Raw genomic sequence first — 17902 nt, 5'->3', positions numbered from 1 at the left:
AATGTACAACCATCCAGTTATCTGAGTACCTTATTTTTTCTAATATATATGTATGCATATGTGTATGTGTGTCTAGGCCCTCGAACTTGTGTCCTTATTATTGATAGAACAGTTGGTCAGCGTGCACACTTCGTTGCTATTTCCAGACAAAAATCGGCCGACAGAATCTGAAATACTCAACCTTGAAACCGACGGATACATTTACATTTCGATATATGTATGTTTATATACAATGCGATTTTTTAATGATCCTCTCTCCATTTTAATATTTTAGCCGAGGTCTGTCAGCTCTCCTATGAATCCAGTACAAGGAACGAGGTTTCAAATTCTTATAAAACAGTAGCTGCTGCATCCTCAAAGGATTGTACTAGCGCATGTCTCAACGACAGTCAATGCCAGTCAGTAACATTTGACAACGACACAAAAAACTGCTACTTTTTCAATGGTAAAGTCAACACCAGTAACGATGCTTGCTGTGAAACATTCACCAAACATTGCCAAAATCCAACAGGTAAATACATATACACTAGTCTCAAAAATTATGGAAATGCTGCAAGCATAAATTTAACGTTTTTATAAAAGTCGTTCTCTTAATGGGGACTTTCGCCTGATATAACAAATTTGACTCTGCTTTCAAGGTTGAGTCTTCTCTCGTCAGTAAAATATATTGTCGTTATTCTTAAACTTGCTTTAAAATAATTATCTTTATTTAACTTTAAAATTTAGTTTTATTTCCTAATAAACAAAAGCAAAGACTACTGAGTTAACTAGGTTCCGGACAGTAGTAGTAGTGGTGGTGGTGGTGGTGGTGGAGACAGTCCATATTCACTACGCGTATGTATGGGCCAAAATAAAATATAACTTCATCTTTACTGATTCTCAATTTAGATTTTGACTAAGTTATTAAAATGGGCACCATGTACTGCCAAAATTTGTCCTTCTGCAATATTTTATGCATAACAGTTGGGAGCCAGTTGGTTGACAGAATCGGTAGAGTGTCAGATACGATACCTAACTTTATTTGTTCCGGTTCTTCATATTCTACGTTCAAATTTCGCTAAGTAACTTTGCCCTTCATCTTTTTGTGATTAACAAAATAAAATACCAGTTAAAGACTTGGCTCACTGTAATCGACAAACTCTTCCTTCTCCAAATGTGTTACCTATATTAGAAATGATTATTACACTTAATAATAAGGTGTTTACATGGTAGAACCGTTATCGCGTTAGACATAATGTTTAGCGGAATTTCTTCCAACTCTTTATTTCCTGACTTCAAATCCCAGAGTGGTCAACTTTACCTTTCAACCTTTCAGTGTCGATAAAATAACGTACCAGTCAAATACTGGTCGATATAAGCGGTTTACCCCCTCTATACAAAATAGCTAATTTCGTGCCTAAAATGCGAAAGATTATCCAGAAAGTGATATTGTTAGATATTTTCCCACAGGAAAATAAGAGACACTTTTTCTATTTTTTATTCAGCTTCATGTCTCCCTACAATGAATTGAAATTCTTTCAGTGTTGTGTTGTGTTGTTTTTTTTCTTTCATATCTATTGAAAATGTCCATTTTGTTTATGTCGTATTACGATAAAGGAAACAGCAATGTTGTTTGGTCATACGATATATCATATAATATATAATAACCAAACTTTCCAATTCTCAACATCAATAAGCTTAATTAAAATATCCTTTCAGTTTCTACGTTGCTCTTCCCTCTTCTGGAGTATGGCTGGGGTAGAGCTGGTGCTAGGCGTAAGCTAAACTAGATGATCAGCAGCACCCAAATAACTGAAACAAAATTTCTTGATCCAATTAAAAACAACAACAACAATAGCAATAATAAAAATAATAATAATAATAAAAATAATAATAATGAAATTACGCAAGAAGGGACTAAACGATTAATTCCATGTAGCACGGCCAGAATAATCAGGAAAGTATTAGATAGCGGAAAGAATAAATAGTATGATACCGTAGGCTGCAGGTAGCAAGCCCGCTACGCAGGTAAGACTCCATGAACTCCAACAAAACCTGTGAGAAAAAGAGATGACAATAATAAAGACAGTGAGGTCATTCTCGGAAGAAAGAAGGTAGGTGTAATGTTAGGACTTGTTTACGACCTGATGTGTAATATTTCCAGCATTGTTCGAGTTGCAGCAATGGAGATGTTGACTAGAAGATGTTATAGAATTTTAAAAAATGAAAGAATCTCCCACGGTATGACTGGTTGGGAAGTGCACACTGTAGAACTGAGAGAAAGGTTAATGTTTTGGCGCTGGCCCTAAGTGGGGTTTCAATGGAACAAGAATTAACAGATTTACTCAGGGATATGCATTATTATAAAATCATAGTTTTCTGGTTCGTAACTTAACTATAATGTTTCGACTGAATTTTCGAGCTGTTGTATAGGATACTATTGACTGGAGGATTTCATAGAAAACAATAGAGAAGGAAGTTTTCGTGTAGAACTGAAAGGGGAACTGTGAGAAAAAGTGCACAATACGCAGTCGAATATCCTAGCCGCAATCTCAAACGGAGTTTCAGTGGAATTAGGAATAATAATATTCAAGGTTTCATTTGAATTGACTGTTATTATATCTCCCAAATCAAAAATAACATTGTTATAGCTAATGAAAATTGTTTACTATCTAAGAATATATTCCTGTCAAACGTTCAAGTTATTCTGATTAATTGTTTCAGAGAATTATTGGAGTCCGTGGTTTACTGTAAACGGATCTAGAATACCAGAAGATGCAGTAAAGACTTTGCGTGATGTAAGTTTCAAGTTTCAACCAAAACAAAATTATAAATTTCTTTTATTTCATTTTTACAAAAAAAAAAAAGTAACCCAGAAGATTAAAAAACAAAACTAACTTAGCGTACATACTTATTTCTTCTGAGTGAAGTGCATTTGTTTTTTCGTAGCATTATTTGAGATGAACTTGTTTGTTAAATTTGTGTGAGAATTTCAGTAACGAATGAATGTTTAGTACAAAGCACGATATGCATTTTATCTGGTGCGAATGCCACTGTGTAATTAAGAAGCTCGCTTCCCAACCACATGGTTTCAGATTCAGTCCCATCGCATAACACCTTTGACATGTATCTCCTGTAAACCCGGACCGAGAAAACACTGTGAGTGGATTTGGTGAACGAAAACTGAAATAAGGCCAGCGTATAGATACACACACACGCGTGTGTATTCGTATTTGTAAGTGTCTCCTTGTTTTGAGACACATGATAATATGATAGTTGTAAGCGAGTGTCACTACATACAAGTGGTGTCCATTCTTTCCAATCGTCGGTGAAAAACGCTACTGGTCATGGGGAAATATTACCTAACTTGGAAATGTGTGAAAGTTAACGACAGGAAGTGTATCCGATCATAGAAAATCTGCCTCAACAAATTCGGTTCGACCCCTGTGAGTATGAAAAATCTGAATGTTAAAATGACAACAATGATGGCAATGAAGATGACTTTAGTTGTGTCGGATCTATTTTAAAACGGGGGCCACATTTTTCATTAATGTTTTACGTAGTGTTTTTGGTACGGAAAGACTTTCAAACTTCGTATACTTATCTATTTTGTGTTATAGAACAGAAGAATATTTTTGTATTCGAATTTATTTCATGTAAAAAATTGTCTTATTTCGATAATTTCAACCAATCACTGACAAGTATTCAGTTGTTTATATTTACTCCTTTGGCTGATTAAGCGGTGTAAAGCGTATTTAATCTCAATACCTTCGTTTTATTTGCTTTTTTCATTTTAAATTTGCTTTAACCCTAACCCTAACCCTAACCCTAGGGTTAGGGTTAATTGTTTCAGAATCGTTTGTTTATGTAGTCGGCACTTAATGTATATCGGCTGAATGGACGTCAGTGATTGGTTGAAATTACAGAAATACGACAACTTTAACATGGAATAACTTATGGATTTCTTTTTTTTTTAAGAAGACTAAGAGAAAAAGATGTTTTATATGACACATTCTACCAGTGTTCCAAGTTTCAAAGTGTTTCGTTAATGAAAAATGTGGCCCCCGTTTTAAAAAAGATCCGTTGTGTCTCCGCAACAATTCACTCAAATATATGTGTATGTTTGTGTGTGTGAGTAATTTTATCTAGACTTTGGGAATACGTGCCAGATGTTTTAGTAAATGTAATCTGAAAGGAATTACATCATATTCATAATATTCATTTGTTGCTTGCATTCTTCATTAATCGATTTATTATACATGGGTGTGCTGAAAAATTCCTGGCTTTAGATAAAAGAAAATACAGGAGGATCAATTAATTATGATTTTATTCAACGTATATGTCCCTCTCAGATTTACACACTTTTTTGTAGCTATCCTTCAGTTTTTCCAAGTCCTGTAAAAGCACTCGGAAAGTTGGGCCTCCAGCCAGGCTTTTCGTGACACCCTTAAAGCCAGGAACTTTTCAGCACCCCCTTGTAGATATCAATAAGCTCAGTATCAATAGCATTGTAAATGTTGCTAGAGCGTTCTTTGAAAGAATTCATTTGCTCTGAATATTTGAATGTACGTCTTTTAAGTTAATCTTAATTCTTTGTGATGTGAAAAAAAAAGGACAGGATACCCGCCTCGATAATTCTCTTAAAACACAGACGATTATTTCTGCTGTATGCACAAGGATTGAAATTTTGTTGGGAGGGAGATAGTCGATTGCATCAACCCCACCTCCAGTACTTATTTTAACGACCCCGAAAAAAATGCAAGGCAAATCGACCACGGTGGAATTTGAACTCAGAACGTAAAGAGCTAGAGGAAATGTCGCTAAGCAGTTTTGTTCGGAACCATAACAATTCCGCGAGCTCGTGCCTCTCTTTAATAGGCGATAATGTTAAATAAGTCATAATTAATAATAAAACTACTACTTTTATTTAACTTATTTCTTTTTTTTATTTTCATCTAATATGTAGAATACTACACAATTTTATTCTATCTTTAGGTTGGCGTCGATGTTTGCAATGGAAAGGTTCCTTTGCTGACTCAGTGCCGATCACGTGTTGACAGAGCTCCCTTTCTTTGGCAACAGCAATTTGGGATGTCGTTTAACCTGAGTGATGCTTGCATAATAAATAATAAAAGCTGTAATCCAAGTTGCCCACCGTATCAGCTACGTTTCCAGTGTCACGTCAACAAAGGTATACCATTTGTATAATTTGTTAATTTTTACTATAATGTGGAATTTGTTTGGGATTTTTTTTCTGAATATAAGAACTCCCAGGGATTCCTCACTATAAATCTCCTTCAAATCATTCCCTGCTGTCTTTAACAAAAAAGGAACACATTGTAGGAGTGGCTGTGTGGTAAGTAGCTTGCTCACGAACCACATGGTTCCGGATTCAGTCCCACTGCGTGACACCTTAGGCAAGTGTCTTCTACTATAGCCTCGGGCCGACCAAAGCCTTGTGAGTGGATTTGGTAGACGGAAACTGAAAGAAGCCCATCGTATATATAATATATATATATATGAGTGTCTGTGTTTGCCCCCCCCCCCAACATCGCTTGACAAGTGATGCCGGTGTGTTTACGTCCCCGTAACTCAGCGCTTCGGCAAAAAGACACCGATAGAATAAGTACTAGGCTTACAAAAGAATAAGTCCTGGGGTCGATTTGCTCTACTAAAGGCGGTGCTCTAACATGGCCACAGCCAAATGACTGAAACAAATAAAAGAGTAAAAGGGTATTGGAAAGTGTAATCTTAAATGTGAATTACAATAAAAAAAATTAAGTACCTATGGTCGGAATATTTTTAATAATCCGTAGATCTAAGTAACAACAAAAAGACAGCGACAACATGGCCACAATGATGACTATGTTCTCTGATACACGAAACCTGATGATCACAACTGTAAGGTCTATGATAATCAGTTTTCTTGATCTGAGATGGTCTACATTCAAAAGAACAACGAATCACCTTTAATTTTGTCAACAGATTATTCAATTGTTACAACATCCCAGTAGTCCAGGTACTTTGAAATGATATATAATGCCCCAGGCGCATGAGGTAGTGAGTTCGATTCCTGAACCGGGTAGTGTTTTGAGCAAGACACTTTATTTCACGTTGCTCCAGTTCACTCAACTGCAGAAATGAGTTGCGACGTTACTGGTGTCAAGCTGTATCAGCCTTTGCCTTTCCCTTGGATAACACCGGTGGGGTGGAGAGGGGAAGCTGATATGCATGAACGACTGCTAGTCTTCCTTAAACAACCTTGCCCGGACTTGTGTCTCGGAGGGTAACTTTCTAGGTAGTCACTCCTGATCGAGGTGGGGTTTTACCGTTTATTCTAGTTCACCAGTAAAAACATGGATACTGAAATGAGTGATTTACATTTCAATACCCTTACAGCAGGCTGCATGTGGGTCCTTCAACAAAAGACAGTTCATTTCACGTTGGTCCAGTCTGCTAGGCGGTAGTAAGCACCATCCTAGGGTTGGTGCAGCCCTCTTTCACATCATGATGCAGCCCTCTTTCACATCATGATGCAGCCCTCTTTCACATCATGGATGTTCCGTTAGCTCAAGGACGAGGAAACCGAGACGGTATCCATATCTACACGTGGCTGCATTATTAGCGAAAACAATTAGCAAAAGCACGGCACATTTTCTTTTTCATGAACCCCAGATGTCATGAAGCCGATAACCCGATTTCCATAGAGTATAAGTGACCAATGTCACAGCATTCCTCTGAAAGGGATGCCAGTCCGTTGTAGGGTTTATTGTCCGCAGATTTTGAGGAGAAAAGACAAGATGATTAGATCGATCCCAATATTTGACTGGTACGTTGTTTTATCATCTCCGAAGAGATGGAAGAGAAAGTTAACCTCGGTGGTATGTGAACTCAGAGCGGAAAAAATACCATGAGGCATTTTGTCCGGCATGTTAACTACTCTGCTGGATCAAATCTTTTCGTACATATTGTTTTCGAATATTGATTTCAAATTTTGGCACAAGGACAGCAATTTCGGAGAAAGGGTAAATCGATTACATTGACTCCCAGTACTCAAATGGTACTTGTTTTCTCGATCCCGAAAAGATGAAATGCTGAACCTTAATTTTATTGAACTATTTTCGTTTTATCTCGTTCGAACCTACATTGCTCTCAATATGTGTTCTTTTGTGCATTCAGTTCCCTTGTATACTATGTAACAAAGTTCACTCTATATCTATATTTTTTTTTATGGAATATCAGTAATTGCATATACCGAAAGGCTTTCGTTTCCGCTATAATGATACAGCTTTGCATAAGTCTTGTCACAGTGGAACTCAATTTTTGTAGTTTGTCTGTCGATGCGACGAAGACCATCTAGTCATCCTGGGGTGGGGTGGGGTGGGCTTTATTTTTGTGACTCTGCAGATGGCTAGTGAGGCCAATCTGCGCCCGAAAGAGTCTTTTTACAGTGTGGACAGGGAATGGTAGCGCCTGCTACAGGGTTGTTAGCTCTGTTCTTCCTGGTTTGTCTGCTGTCTTCTCGAGCAGCGATCCTATTGGTCTCGCATGTGTTGGCACCCTTGTGAACAGCTGATCGCCACCTTTCTCTGTCTGAAACAGGAGGGGAATCACCATCATTACAAAGATCGAGGTGTACTGGGCTGTTGTTCTCACAACGCTGCTTTACGGCTGCGAGTCCTGGACGGTCTACCAGCGTCATGCCAGGAAGCTGAACCACTTTCATACAATATGCGTCAGAAAACTTCTCGGAACTCAATTATGTTATTTATATTAAGGTACAACACCATTTCTACTTATCCATTTCTCAATTCCAGATCAGGTTAAGGTGTTTCGTGCCAGGGCCAACCTGGGGCTAAACAACAACAACGTATCTGGATTTTACAATGTTTCTCTCTAAGAATAAGATAGGATGGACAGGAAATGGTTAAGACAAAATAAGATTTACTGAGAGTAAACTTTCAGGCCTAGTTGTGTAGTCAAGAAGTGTGCGTGGCAACCAGGTAGTTTCTGGTTCAGTCCCACTGAGCGTCACCTTGGGAAAGCGTCGTCTATTATAATACTGGGTCACCCAATGATTTGTGAGTGTATTTGTTAGGGAAACAATGTAAGATGCTTGTAGATATATAAAAATATGTGTATGTATTGTTTGTACTTGCGTATAAATGACAGGTTTCTTACGTAGTTACGCGCGTGTGTGTGTGTGCGTGTGCGTGTGCGTGTGTGTGTGAGTGTGTGTGTGTGTGTGTGTGTGTATATGTGTGCGTGTGTGTGAATATTTACGTTTGTATATGTGTAAACATGTGCACGTATCTCTGTGTTTGTCACGCCGTTTGACAATCAAAGTTGGCTTGACTGCGTCCCTGTCGCCTAGTGGTTCGGCAAAAAAGGATCAATTGAACAGATGCCAGGTTTAAAATAATTACAGTGGCAGATTTCATCAACTAAACACCGTTCGAGTTTTTGGCCAAAAATGCTGCACAGTCCAAAGACTGTAATGCGCAAATCAGTGAAATAATTTTTCTTTTTTAAATGTTCTACTCAACTATTTAATGTATTTATTTTCCAGTAATGGACCAAAGACAATGTTTTAACAAGACAACATGCGATGGAATACAGTGCTACAATGGTGGCACGTGCAACTCAAATATGTGCACATGCACCAATGGTTACAGTGGAGAGTTCTGCCAAAAGATTGATGATAACTGCGAGCCAAACCCTTGTGAAGGTGGCACTTGCACAAACCTTATTAATGATTATCAGTGTAATTGTTTCTCAGGATACGAAGGTAATTTCACCCTTAGTCCTCAAGCTTACAAAATTCTTTTCTATATTAATTCATTTTATTTCAAGCAATACATTCACTCTTCATAGGAGATGCAATATGATTTCCTTTTTTAAAATCTTATTTTGCATTGTTGTTGTTGTTAGCCCTCCGTCGCTTACGACGTCGAGGGTTCCAGTTGATCCGATCAACGGAACAGCCTGCTCGTGAAATTAATGTGCAAGTGGCTGAGCACTCCACAGACACGTGTACCCTTAACGTAGTTCTCGCGGATATTCAGCGTGACACAGTGTGACAAGGCTGACCCTTTGAATTACAGCCACAACAGAAACAGGAAGTAAGAGTGAGAAAAAGTTGTGATGAAAGAGTACAGCAGGGTTCGCCACCATCCCCTGCCGGAGCCTCGTTGAGCTTTAGGTGTTTTCGCTCAATAAACACTCACAACGCCCAGTCTGGGAATCGAAACCGCAATCCTATGACCGCGAGTCCGCTGCCCTAACCACTGGGCCATTGCGCCGCCACTATTCTGCATACAGACGGCAGAAAAAGAGAAGGATGATTTGTATTGGATTTTTTTTGGGATTTTTGTTTTGTTGTTTTGTTTTGTTTTTTCACAAAATTTCTTTAAAATATAAAAATATCGGTGTTGGAGTGTAACTATGTAAATGACCACATCCAGACAAGGCAACGAATACTTTAACACTGCGTAATCACTGTTAATTGCTAACTCTTTCCGTGTGTTTTCAAATGGATAAAATGAATCTTCTATGCTGTAATTGTTTTAGTTTCATCTCACGGTCACAGATCAAGGTTTGCGCTGAACGAAATGCTTAGCGGTATATCGTCTGCCGCTACGTTCTGAGTTCAAATTCTGCCGAGGTCGACTTTGCCTTTCATCCTTTCGGGAATGATAAATTAAGTACCAGTCAAGTGCTGGGGTCGATTTAATCGACTATCTCCCTCCCCCAAAATTGCTGACCTTGTGGAAAAATTTGAAATCACTATGATCATTATTATTATTATTATTATTATTATTATTATTATTATTATTACTACTACTACAAAAGCAGTGGGCTGGCAGATTCGTTAGCATGCCGAGCAAAATGCTTAGCGGCATTTCGTCCGTCTTTACATTCTGAGTTCAAATGCTACCGTGGACGACTTTGTCTTCCATCCTTTCGCTGTCTATAAATTAAGTACCAGTGGAACACTAGGGTCAATGTAATCGACTTACCCCTGCCCCACTAATTTTTAGGTCTTGTAACTTTAGTAGAAAGGATAATTATTATTATTATTATTATTGTTATTATTATTATCAAGGCGGCGTGCCGGCTGAATCGTTAGCACGCAGGGCAAAATACTCAGCGGTATTTCACCGGCATTCACGTTCTAATTTCAAATTCCGCCGAGGTCGACTTTGCCTTTCATCCTTTTGGAGTCGATAGAATAAGTACTAACTGAATATTGGGGTCCATTTAATTGACTTAGCACCTACGACAAAGTTTCAGCCCTTGTGCCTACAGTAGAAAGGATTATTAAGATCATAATTTCCTTGAACTATTAAACTCTTATTTTAGAATGTTATTTTACAACATACTAGTGTGATAAGCCATCTAGCCCAGTAAAATGGATTTTGTAATATATTTACGTTTTTTTATATAAAATGCATTTCGATCGGTTTTGTCACTGCGAATCATCAGGTGTTTTATACTTTAATACGCATATAGTCCCACATTGGATTTAAAGTTTAGGAATCTTTTTGCCTAAAGAAAGAGTAGAAATAAATGTAATCTTCTACGAAGTCACTTCGTAGATAAACACAAAAACATATAGTCGTGTTTTCAACATATATGTGTGTGTACGTATTGTGTTTGAGTATGCGTGTATATATATATATATATATATATATATATATATATATATATATATGTATATTGTTGTCATCCTTCCTTTTTTTATACATATCGAAACAAAAGACAACCGACGGTATAACTGATCGAAACATAGTTCCGATATAATCTTTGTCTCTGAATTTCTCATTTTAGGCAAGAATTGCACAAATATAAATGACTGTGTCAATGCAACATGCAATGCAACAGGTACAATGCAATGCAAGGATCTCGTAGAAGATTACGAATGTATCTGTAAGCCAGGCTATAAAGGGGAAATGTGCAATGTAAGTATTATTTTCAAATAATCTAATAGTACAGTCAGGAATACAGGCGACCGAAATGGGATTCTTCTGAAGTAGCATTATTCCATACAGTGCGTGGTTGAGAGTTCAGAGTGTCTCTCTAGGTCGAGCTACGACTTATCTATATTGAGAGTTCACAATTCTAGTACCACGGACATGTTATTAGAATGTCGCAGAAAAGTATCGCAAGATTCATTCTTCAATCCAACCAGAGAAAATCGTTAGAGTAGACTAAGAATGAGCTGGTGCTTCATAAACACCGGAAGATATATCGCACTTTTGTGCTAGAGGACAGGTTTCATCGAACTACGACGATGGTCGTACAGAGCTCAAACTTTTTATCGGAGCCATAGAAGGAAAATTTAAATCCCCTGTGATAAGAGACATTCAACGACCCTTTCAGTTTTAATCTAGAAACTTAAAGACGAAGGCACCAATTTCAATATCAAATGGTAAATCTTCTCCAAAACCAGACCTTATATTAATGAATCAAAAAAGAATATTCAGTATGTTCTCTTGAAAAACAATATCTCTTAAGGAACGTCAAACAAATACATACATTCCAGGAACGAGATTTTTTCTGTATGTCCGCATTACAAGAAATACATCTTGTCGGAATTCAAAAGTAGATCACTAGACACTTAGTAAACCATTAACACCTTGTCAACGTCTGCTTGACATTCGAATTATTGTAACGCTGATTATGTCCCTTGTTTTTTCCTTCTTATTTTTATTCCTTACCGGCGTCTCTTGTTTAAACCATATCAGTTCAAGCGATAACTGATAAACGATCTTGTTCTCAACTTGAAAAATGTCGAAATAAATTATTATTTCAACCAGGACACACCGGGTAGCTATTTTAACTAGATTTGTGGTTTATATATATCATAATTGTGTGTGTGTGTGTGTGTGTGTGTGTGTGTGTGTGTGTGTGTTAATATATGTGCCTGCGCATGAATACATAAGTATATGCTGCTTCACAACCACATGATTCCGGGTTCAATTCCACTGCGTTGCATCGTGGGCAAGTGTCTTCTATTAAAGCCTCGGACCGGCCAAAGCCTTGTGAGTGGAATTGGTAGATGGAAACTGGAAGAAGCTCGTCGTATGTGTATATATATATATATATATATTATTTTATTTAAAAGAGTTCCAACTCTGTCAGTTTTTTTATGTTTTATTTATATTCTTGTAAAATTAATGTGGGATATAGAATATGGAATATATAATATAAAAATAAATGGTAAAATGAAATGAAATATTGAATGTCTTATTGAATATATGAAATATTGAGTATTCAATATAGAGAATTAAACATATATATATATGTGTGTATGTGTTTGTGTTTGTGCTTGTTCCCCCACTATCGCTTGTCCCTGTAACTTAGCAGTTCGGCCAAAGAGATCAGTAGAATAAGTACTAGGCTTACAAGTCCTGAGGTCGATTTTTTTTCGACTAAAGGCGGTGCCCCAGCTTGGTCGCCGCAGTCAGATAACTCAAGCAAGTAAAAGAATAAAAGAATATGTGTGTACGCGCGCCCCCGTATATATATATATATATATATATATATATATATATATATATATATATATGAATATATTTGCATATACGTACGTAGATTTTTGGGTGTATATCTATCTTTACTGTATTTAATCCTTTAAAATTCTTCCTTTGAAGAAGGCGCTGGTTTCGAGCAAAGCTACAAAACTCCATCTTTGGAATGTAGATAACGAAAACGGTCACATTTTAAACCTTTAAAATGTCTACCATAGTGTTACTGTTCTGCTTACCGGTTGTATTTATAATGAGCGAATTAGCCGGTTGATTTTTTTTTTTTTTATCCAAACCAATCCAGACTGTCAGGCATTTATTTACAAAACCAAGTTCTCCAGTTATTCTTAGTATAAATGTAAATTTGTAATCCGGGAGCTGGAGGTTTCGGAGCAGTTTTCCATAGTTATCTTCTTTCTCTTCGATTTTCAAAAAGATATTCGCATCAGCAGGACAGCTGACCCCTACGACGGGCCATCCATTCTCTTGTCTGTCCCAAACAACAATATCCGCTCTGTTGTGCTTGTGCTCACACTTGACAGATGTTTTGATAGGAAGGTTCTACCAGTATTCCTTGTGTTGGTATCTGCGTACGTATTCAATAACAGGGGATTCTCTATATTTATTCCAGGTCAATCTTTTTTCCTGAATGGCATTGTATATTGTTCTTGCGACAACGTCATGTCGCATAGGGAGATAGCACCTTGATGATATTTTTGAGCAGCTGTTAATCAAATGTGTGAGGTCTTCCACAGAAATATGACATAATCTACATTTAAGGTTGCCTCTTGAAATTCGAAGGGGTTCACTGTCTCTTTTGTTGATTATGTATGTATGTACAATATTGTTGTTGTTGTTGGCACTCCGTCGCTTACGACGTCGAGGGTTCCAGTTGATCCGATCAACGGAACAGCCTGCTCGTGAAATTAACGTGCAAGTGGCTGAGCACTCCACGGACACGTGTACTCTTAACGTAGTTCTCGGGGATATTCAGCGTGACACAGTGTGACAAGGCTGGCCCTTTGAATTACAGCCACAACAGAAACATGAAGTAAGAGTGAGAAAAAGTCGAGGTGAAAGAGTACAGCAGGGTTCGCCACCATCCCCTGCCGGAGCCTCGTGGAGCTTTAGGTGTTTTCGCTCAATAAACACTCACAACGCCCAGTCTGGGAATCGAAACCGCGATCTTATGACCGCGAGTCCTCTGCCCTAACCACTGGGCCATTGCGCCTCCACGTATGTACAATATACACTTCCTATATATACATGGTGCGATACTATACATCAATTTTCTTCGGGTATTATTTCGTTTGAATACAACATTGACGTTACCTGAATCAAAACCTACGTAATCGGGGAAATTATATATATTTTTAATATATTTTTGATATTTCTTCCACAGAACAACATAGATGACTGTGCCAGTAATCCTTGTTTGCACGGTGCCAACTGTACGGATTTAGAAAATGACTTTAGCTGCAACTGTTCCGCTGCTTGGACTGGCAAGCGTTGTGAAAACATAGACAGCATGTGCCAACCTAGTACGTGTTCAAATAATGCCCAGTGCATTGATATTTTCCAAGATTTCTATTGCAGGTACTATATAATTATTATTATTTTTATTATTATTGTTCTTGTTATTGTTTTTTATGTTTTTTGTTGTTTATGGCGGTTAGCGGACACAATTGTAGAGCATCCGACAAAATACTCGGCGGCATTTCGTCCGTCTTTACATTCTGAGTTCAAATTCCGCCGAAGTCGACTTTACCTCGCAGCCTTAGGGGGTCGATAAAGTAAGTACCAGTTAAGTAGTGGAGTCAATCAAATCGACAGCACCACCTTCCGCAAAAATTTCAGGCGTTGTACCTTTGGCAGAAAGGATCATTATTATTATTGATATTAAGGTGACAAGTATGTCGGACGAAATGTTTAGCAGCATTTTGTTCGTCTTTACGTTCTGAGTTCAAATTTCTTTCGGGATCGATAAGTACTAGTCATGTACTGGAGTCAATGTAGTCGACTAGTTCACTCCCGCCAAAAACTTTTAGGACTTATCATTATTTAGCGAGAGAGCAGTGCAGGCCATCAAAGAGACACTGGGGTAAAATATACAAAGCCCAGTATACCCATCATGGATACTTGCCTGATAAGGGTACACCAAGCACATGCATCACAACCATATGTGCACGACATGATGATCTCATATCAAGATAAACAGCGCATGACTTTACAGGTGGGACCCAGTTAGAATTTTCTTCAAGTCAAGTAGCCCATCCCGTTCAAAAGGTCCCTGAATAAGGGTTGTTTAAGGATGTTGAACGAAACATCAATGTTTCCAGAGGTGACTTATTCAAGCACCAAAGAATTCCTATCAACATATGGCTATGATGCACCCCACTACTACTCATGATCAGAAATGCACATATCGTCAGCCACTAAGAGGCATGCTCAACTAGTTACGGTCACGCAACTGACAAGCAGATCTGTGGTATTGAGCAGAATATTTGCTGTAGTCCATCTTTTATACCAAGACAAAGCAATGTACATTATAACACTTCCACCAGTTAACATCAGAAGCCATGAGGGCTACTGCCTGGTACTGCATCAGAGCATTTACCATCATCATTATGATTATTATTATTAAGACGGTGACCTGGCAGAAACGTTAGCACACCAGACAGAATGCTTAGCGGTATTTCGTCTGACTTCACGCGCCTGAGTTCAAATTCCACCGAGGTCGGCTTTGCCTTTCATCCTTTCAGGGTCGATAAATTAAGTACCAGTTGTGTACTGGAGTCGATCTAATCTACTCGCACCTTCCCCAAAAATTTCGGGCCTATTATTATTGGTATTATTTTTGTTTTGCCGAGTTCATATCTCACCGGAGTCAACTATACCTATGATTCTTTAAGCTTCGCGGTGTCGACTAAACGCCTTAAAATTGCTGGCCTTAGGTATGTATGTAGATATGTATGCATGTATGCATATATGTATGTGTGTGTGTGTATGTATGTATGTTTGTGTGTGTATATATGTATGCATATATGTATGTATGCATACATGTATTTATGTATATATTCATGTACGTACGTATGTATGTATGTGTTTTTATGGTGACCTCATTCGTCATCCCATCAACTAAAAGTCCCATGGCGATAGAAGAGTAATGACGTGTGCAGACCCAACCATTTGATAAATACGCAGTGAGTTATAACTTTCGTTTGTCACCCATTCTTCAAACCGTGCAAATCTGGAATGGGACTGAGAGGTCATGGCTTGAAAGTCAGAAATGCCATTAACAATGAACGAGTACAAGGAGATGACAATCATCTCTGAAGATAAAGCAATCGCATTTTATGTGCGAGTGTGTGTGCGTGTGTGTGTGTGTGTGTGTATATGTGTGTGTGCGTGTGAGTGTATGTATGTACGTATGTATATATGTAGTTCAAATTTACAGAAAAACAAAAGACGAAGACAGGTGTATAAACAACAAACAGGTGTATTAGCTTAACGCTCGAGTGGTGAGAAAGTCTTTTACGTTTCAAGCCTACGTTCTTCAACAGAAAGGAACACGAAGAAATAAACAGAGAGAATAAAAAACTTTTGGAGCTAGCGGTCAATCATGTGTGTGTGTGTCTGTATGTGTGTGTGTGTGTAGTGCTTGAAGCGGTGTCTAGATATTGTATATTGAAAACAAGGAGGCAGCCAGAGTTTTGGATTATCCTTTATTAACGCTTTTGTTCGTTTATAAAGTCGTCAAGACAAAAATTAAAATCAAAATGGTAAAAACAGAACGTTTCGTTGTTCGTTTATATGAATCGGATGTTTTTATGTTTTGTTTATAAGGGGAGAATATTGTTTTTTTGTCTTTTGGGACGAGGGGGAGAGAGAGAGAGAGAGAAGAAAAGCGAGGAAAAAATAGACAAAGAGAGAGGGTTCATGACAAACAAGATGAAGAAGAAGAAGAAGATAGGATGGGGAAAGGATAGAGATTCATAGAAAGAGGGAGAGAGAAGTTTTTTTTTTAATTTGGTGTGGTGAATTAATTGAAATTTCATTTCAAAGTGCTTTTATTTTTTTTTTTTTCTCCTTTCTTTTTCTTTTCCATTGTATACCTATCAACATTTTGTGTTAGCACTCCGTCGTTTACGACGTCGAGGGTTCCAGTTGATCCGATCAACGGAACTTGCCTGCTCGTGAAATTAACGTGCAAGTGGCTGAGCACTCCACAGACACGTGTGCCCTTAACGTAGTTCTCGGGGATATTCAACGTGACACAGTGTGGACAAGGCTGGCCCTTTGAATTACAGGCACAACAGAAACAGGAAGTAAGAGTGAGAGAAAGTTGTTGTGAAAGAGTACAGCAGGGTTCGCCACCATCTCCTGCCGGAGCCTCGTGGAACTTTAGGTGTTTTCGCTCAATAAACACTCACAACACCCGGTCTGGGAATCGAAACCGCGATCCTGTGACCACGAGTCCGCTGCCCTAACCACTGGCCCATTGCGCCTCCACACCTATCAACATATTTGTAAATAAACATCTCGCAAGGGCTGAATTACACAATATGGGAGGTAGTTATACATTGTGAAAAAATATTAGGACTTTGAACTTTTTTCTGTTTTTCTGTGATGACCGCACCCTCCCCTCCTTTTCTTATTTCTTCCATCCTACTTCATAAAATTAACACCTTTGAAAGGTCACCAACCCTTGTGAGAGAATGCATTTATTTACAAACATGTTGATAGGTATATAATAGAAAAAGAAAAGAAAGGGAGAAAGAAAAGAAGAAATGGAATTTCAATGAATTATCCACACCAAATTGAGAAGAAACCTTTCTCTCTCTCTCTATCTATCTATCTATTTATTTATCCCTCTTTTATCCATCTCTCTTTCCCCCATCCTTATTATATTTTTCCTCTTTCTTGATTGTCCTGAATCCTCTCTCTCTATCTAATTTTCCCTCGCTTTGCTTTTCTTTCTCTCTCTCTCTCTCTCTCTCTCTCTCTCTCTCTCTATCTTTCTCTCTCTCTCTCTCTCTCTCTCTCTATCTTTCTCTCTCTTTCTCTCTCTCTCTCTCTCTCTCTCTCTCTCTCTCTCTCTCTCTCTCTCTCTCTCTCTCTCTCTCTCCCTTCGCCCCAAAAGACAAAAAAACTATATTCTCCCCTTCTAAACAAACAGAAAACATCCGATTCATATAAATGAACAACGAAATGTTCATTTTAATTTTTGCCTTGTGTTTGTAAACGAACGAAAGCGTTAATAAAAGATTATCCAGAATTCTAACTGCCTCCTTTTTCTCAAGTTAGATATATGCAACATTGCTGAATGATTCTGAAGTTGGCTTTGCAATCACGTTTTTTTTTTTTACTTTTTTTTTTATTCTATATGTGTG

General features: G+C 38.0%; 1 protein-coding gene across 1 annotated transcript in view; it reads left to right on the top strand.

Annotated features, from left to right (window-relative positions):
- Positions 1-17902, top strand: part of LOC106868257 (uncharacterized) — a 228182-nt gene that overhangs the window by 162461 nt on the left and 47819 nt on the right. Inside the window, exons 36-41 of the mRNA XM_089358208.1 lie at positions 275-511; positions 2704-2777; positions 4975-5170; positions 8549-8767; positions 10810-10940; positions 13912-14296. Of these exons, the coding sequence (XP_089214334.1) occupies positions 275-511; positions 2704-2777; positions 4975-5170; positions 8549-8767; positions 10810-10940; positions 13912-14296 (1242 nt within the window). The remainder of the gene's footprint in view (positions 1-274; positions 512-2703; positions 2778-4974; positions 5171-8548; positions 8768-10809; positions 10941-13911; positions 14297-17902) is intronic.

Source organism: Octopus bimaculoides, chromosome 9, assembly GCF_046866305.1.
Source record: "Octopus bimaculoides isolate indiv1 chromosome 9, ASM4686630v1, whole genome shotgun sequence".
Classification (NCBI taxonomy): Eukaryota; Metazoa; Mollusca; class Cephalopoda; order Octopoda; family Octopodidae; genus Octopus; species Octopus bimaculoides.
This window is presented reverse-complemented; position numbering and strand designations above follow the sequence as displayed.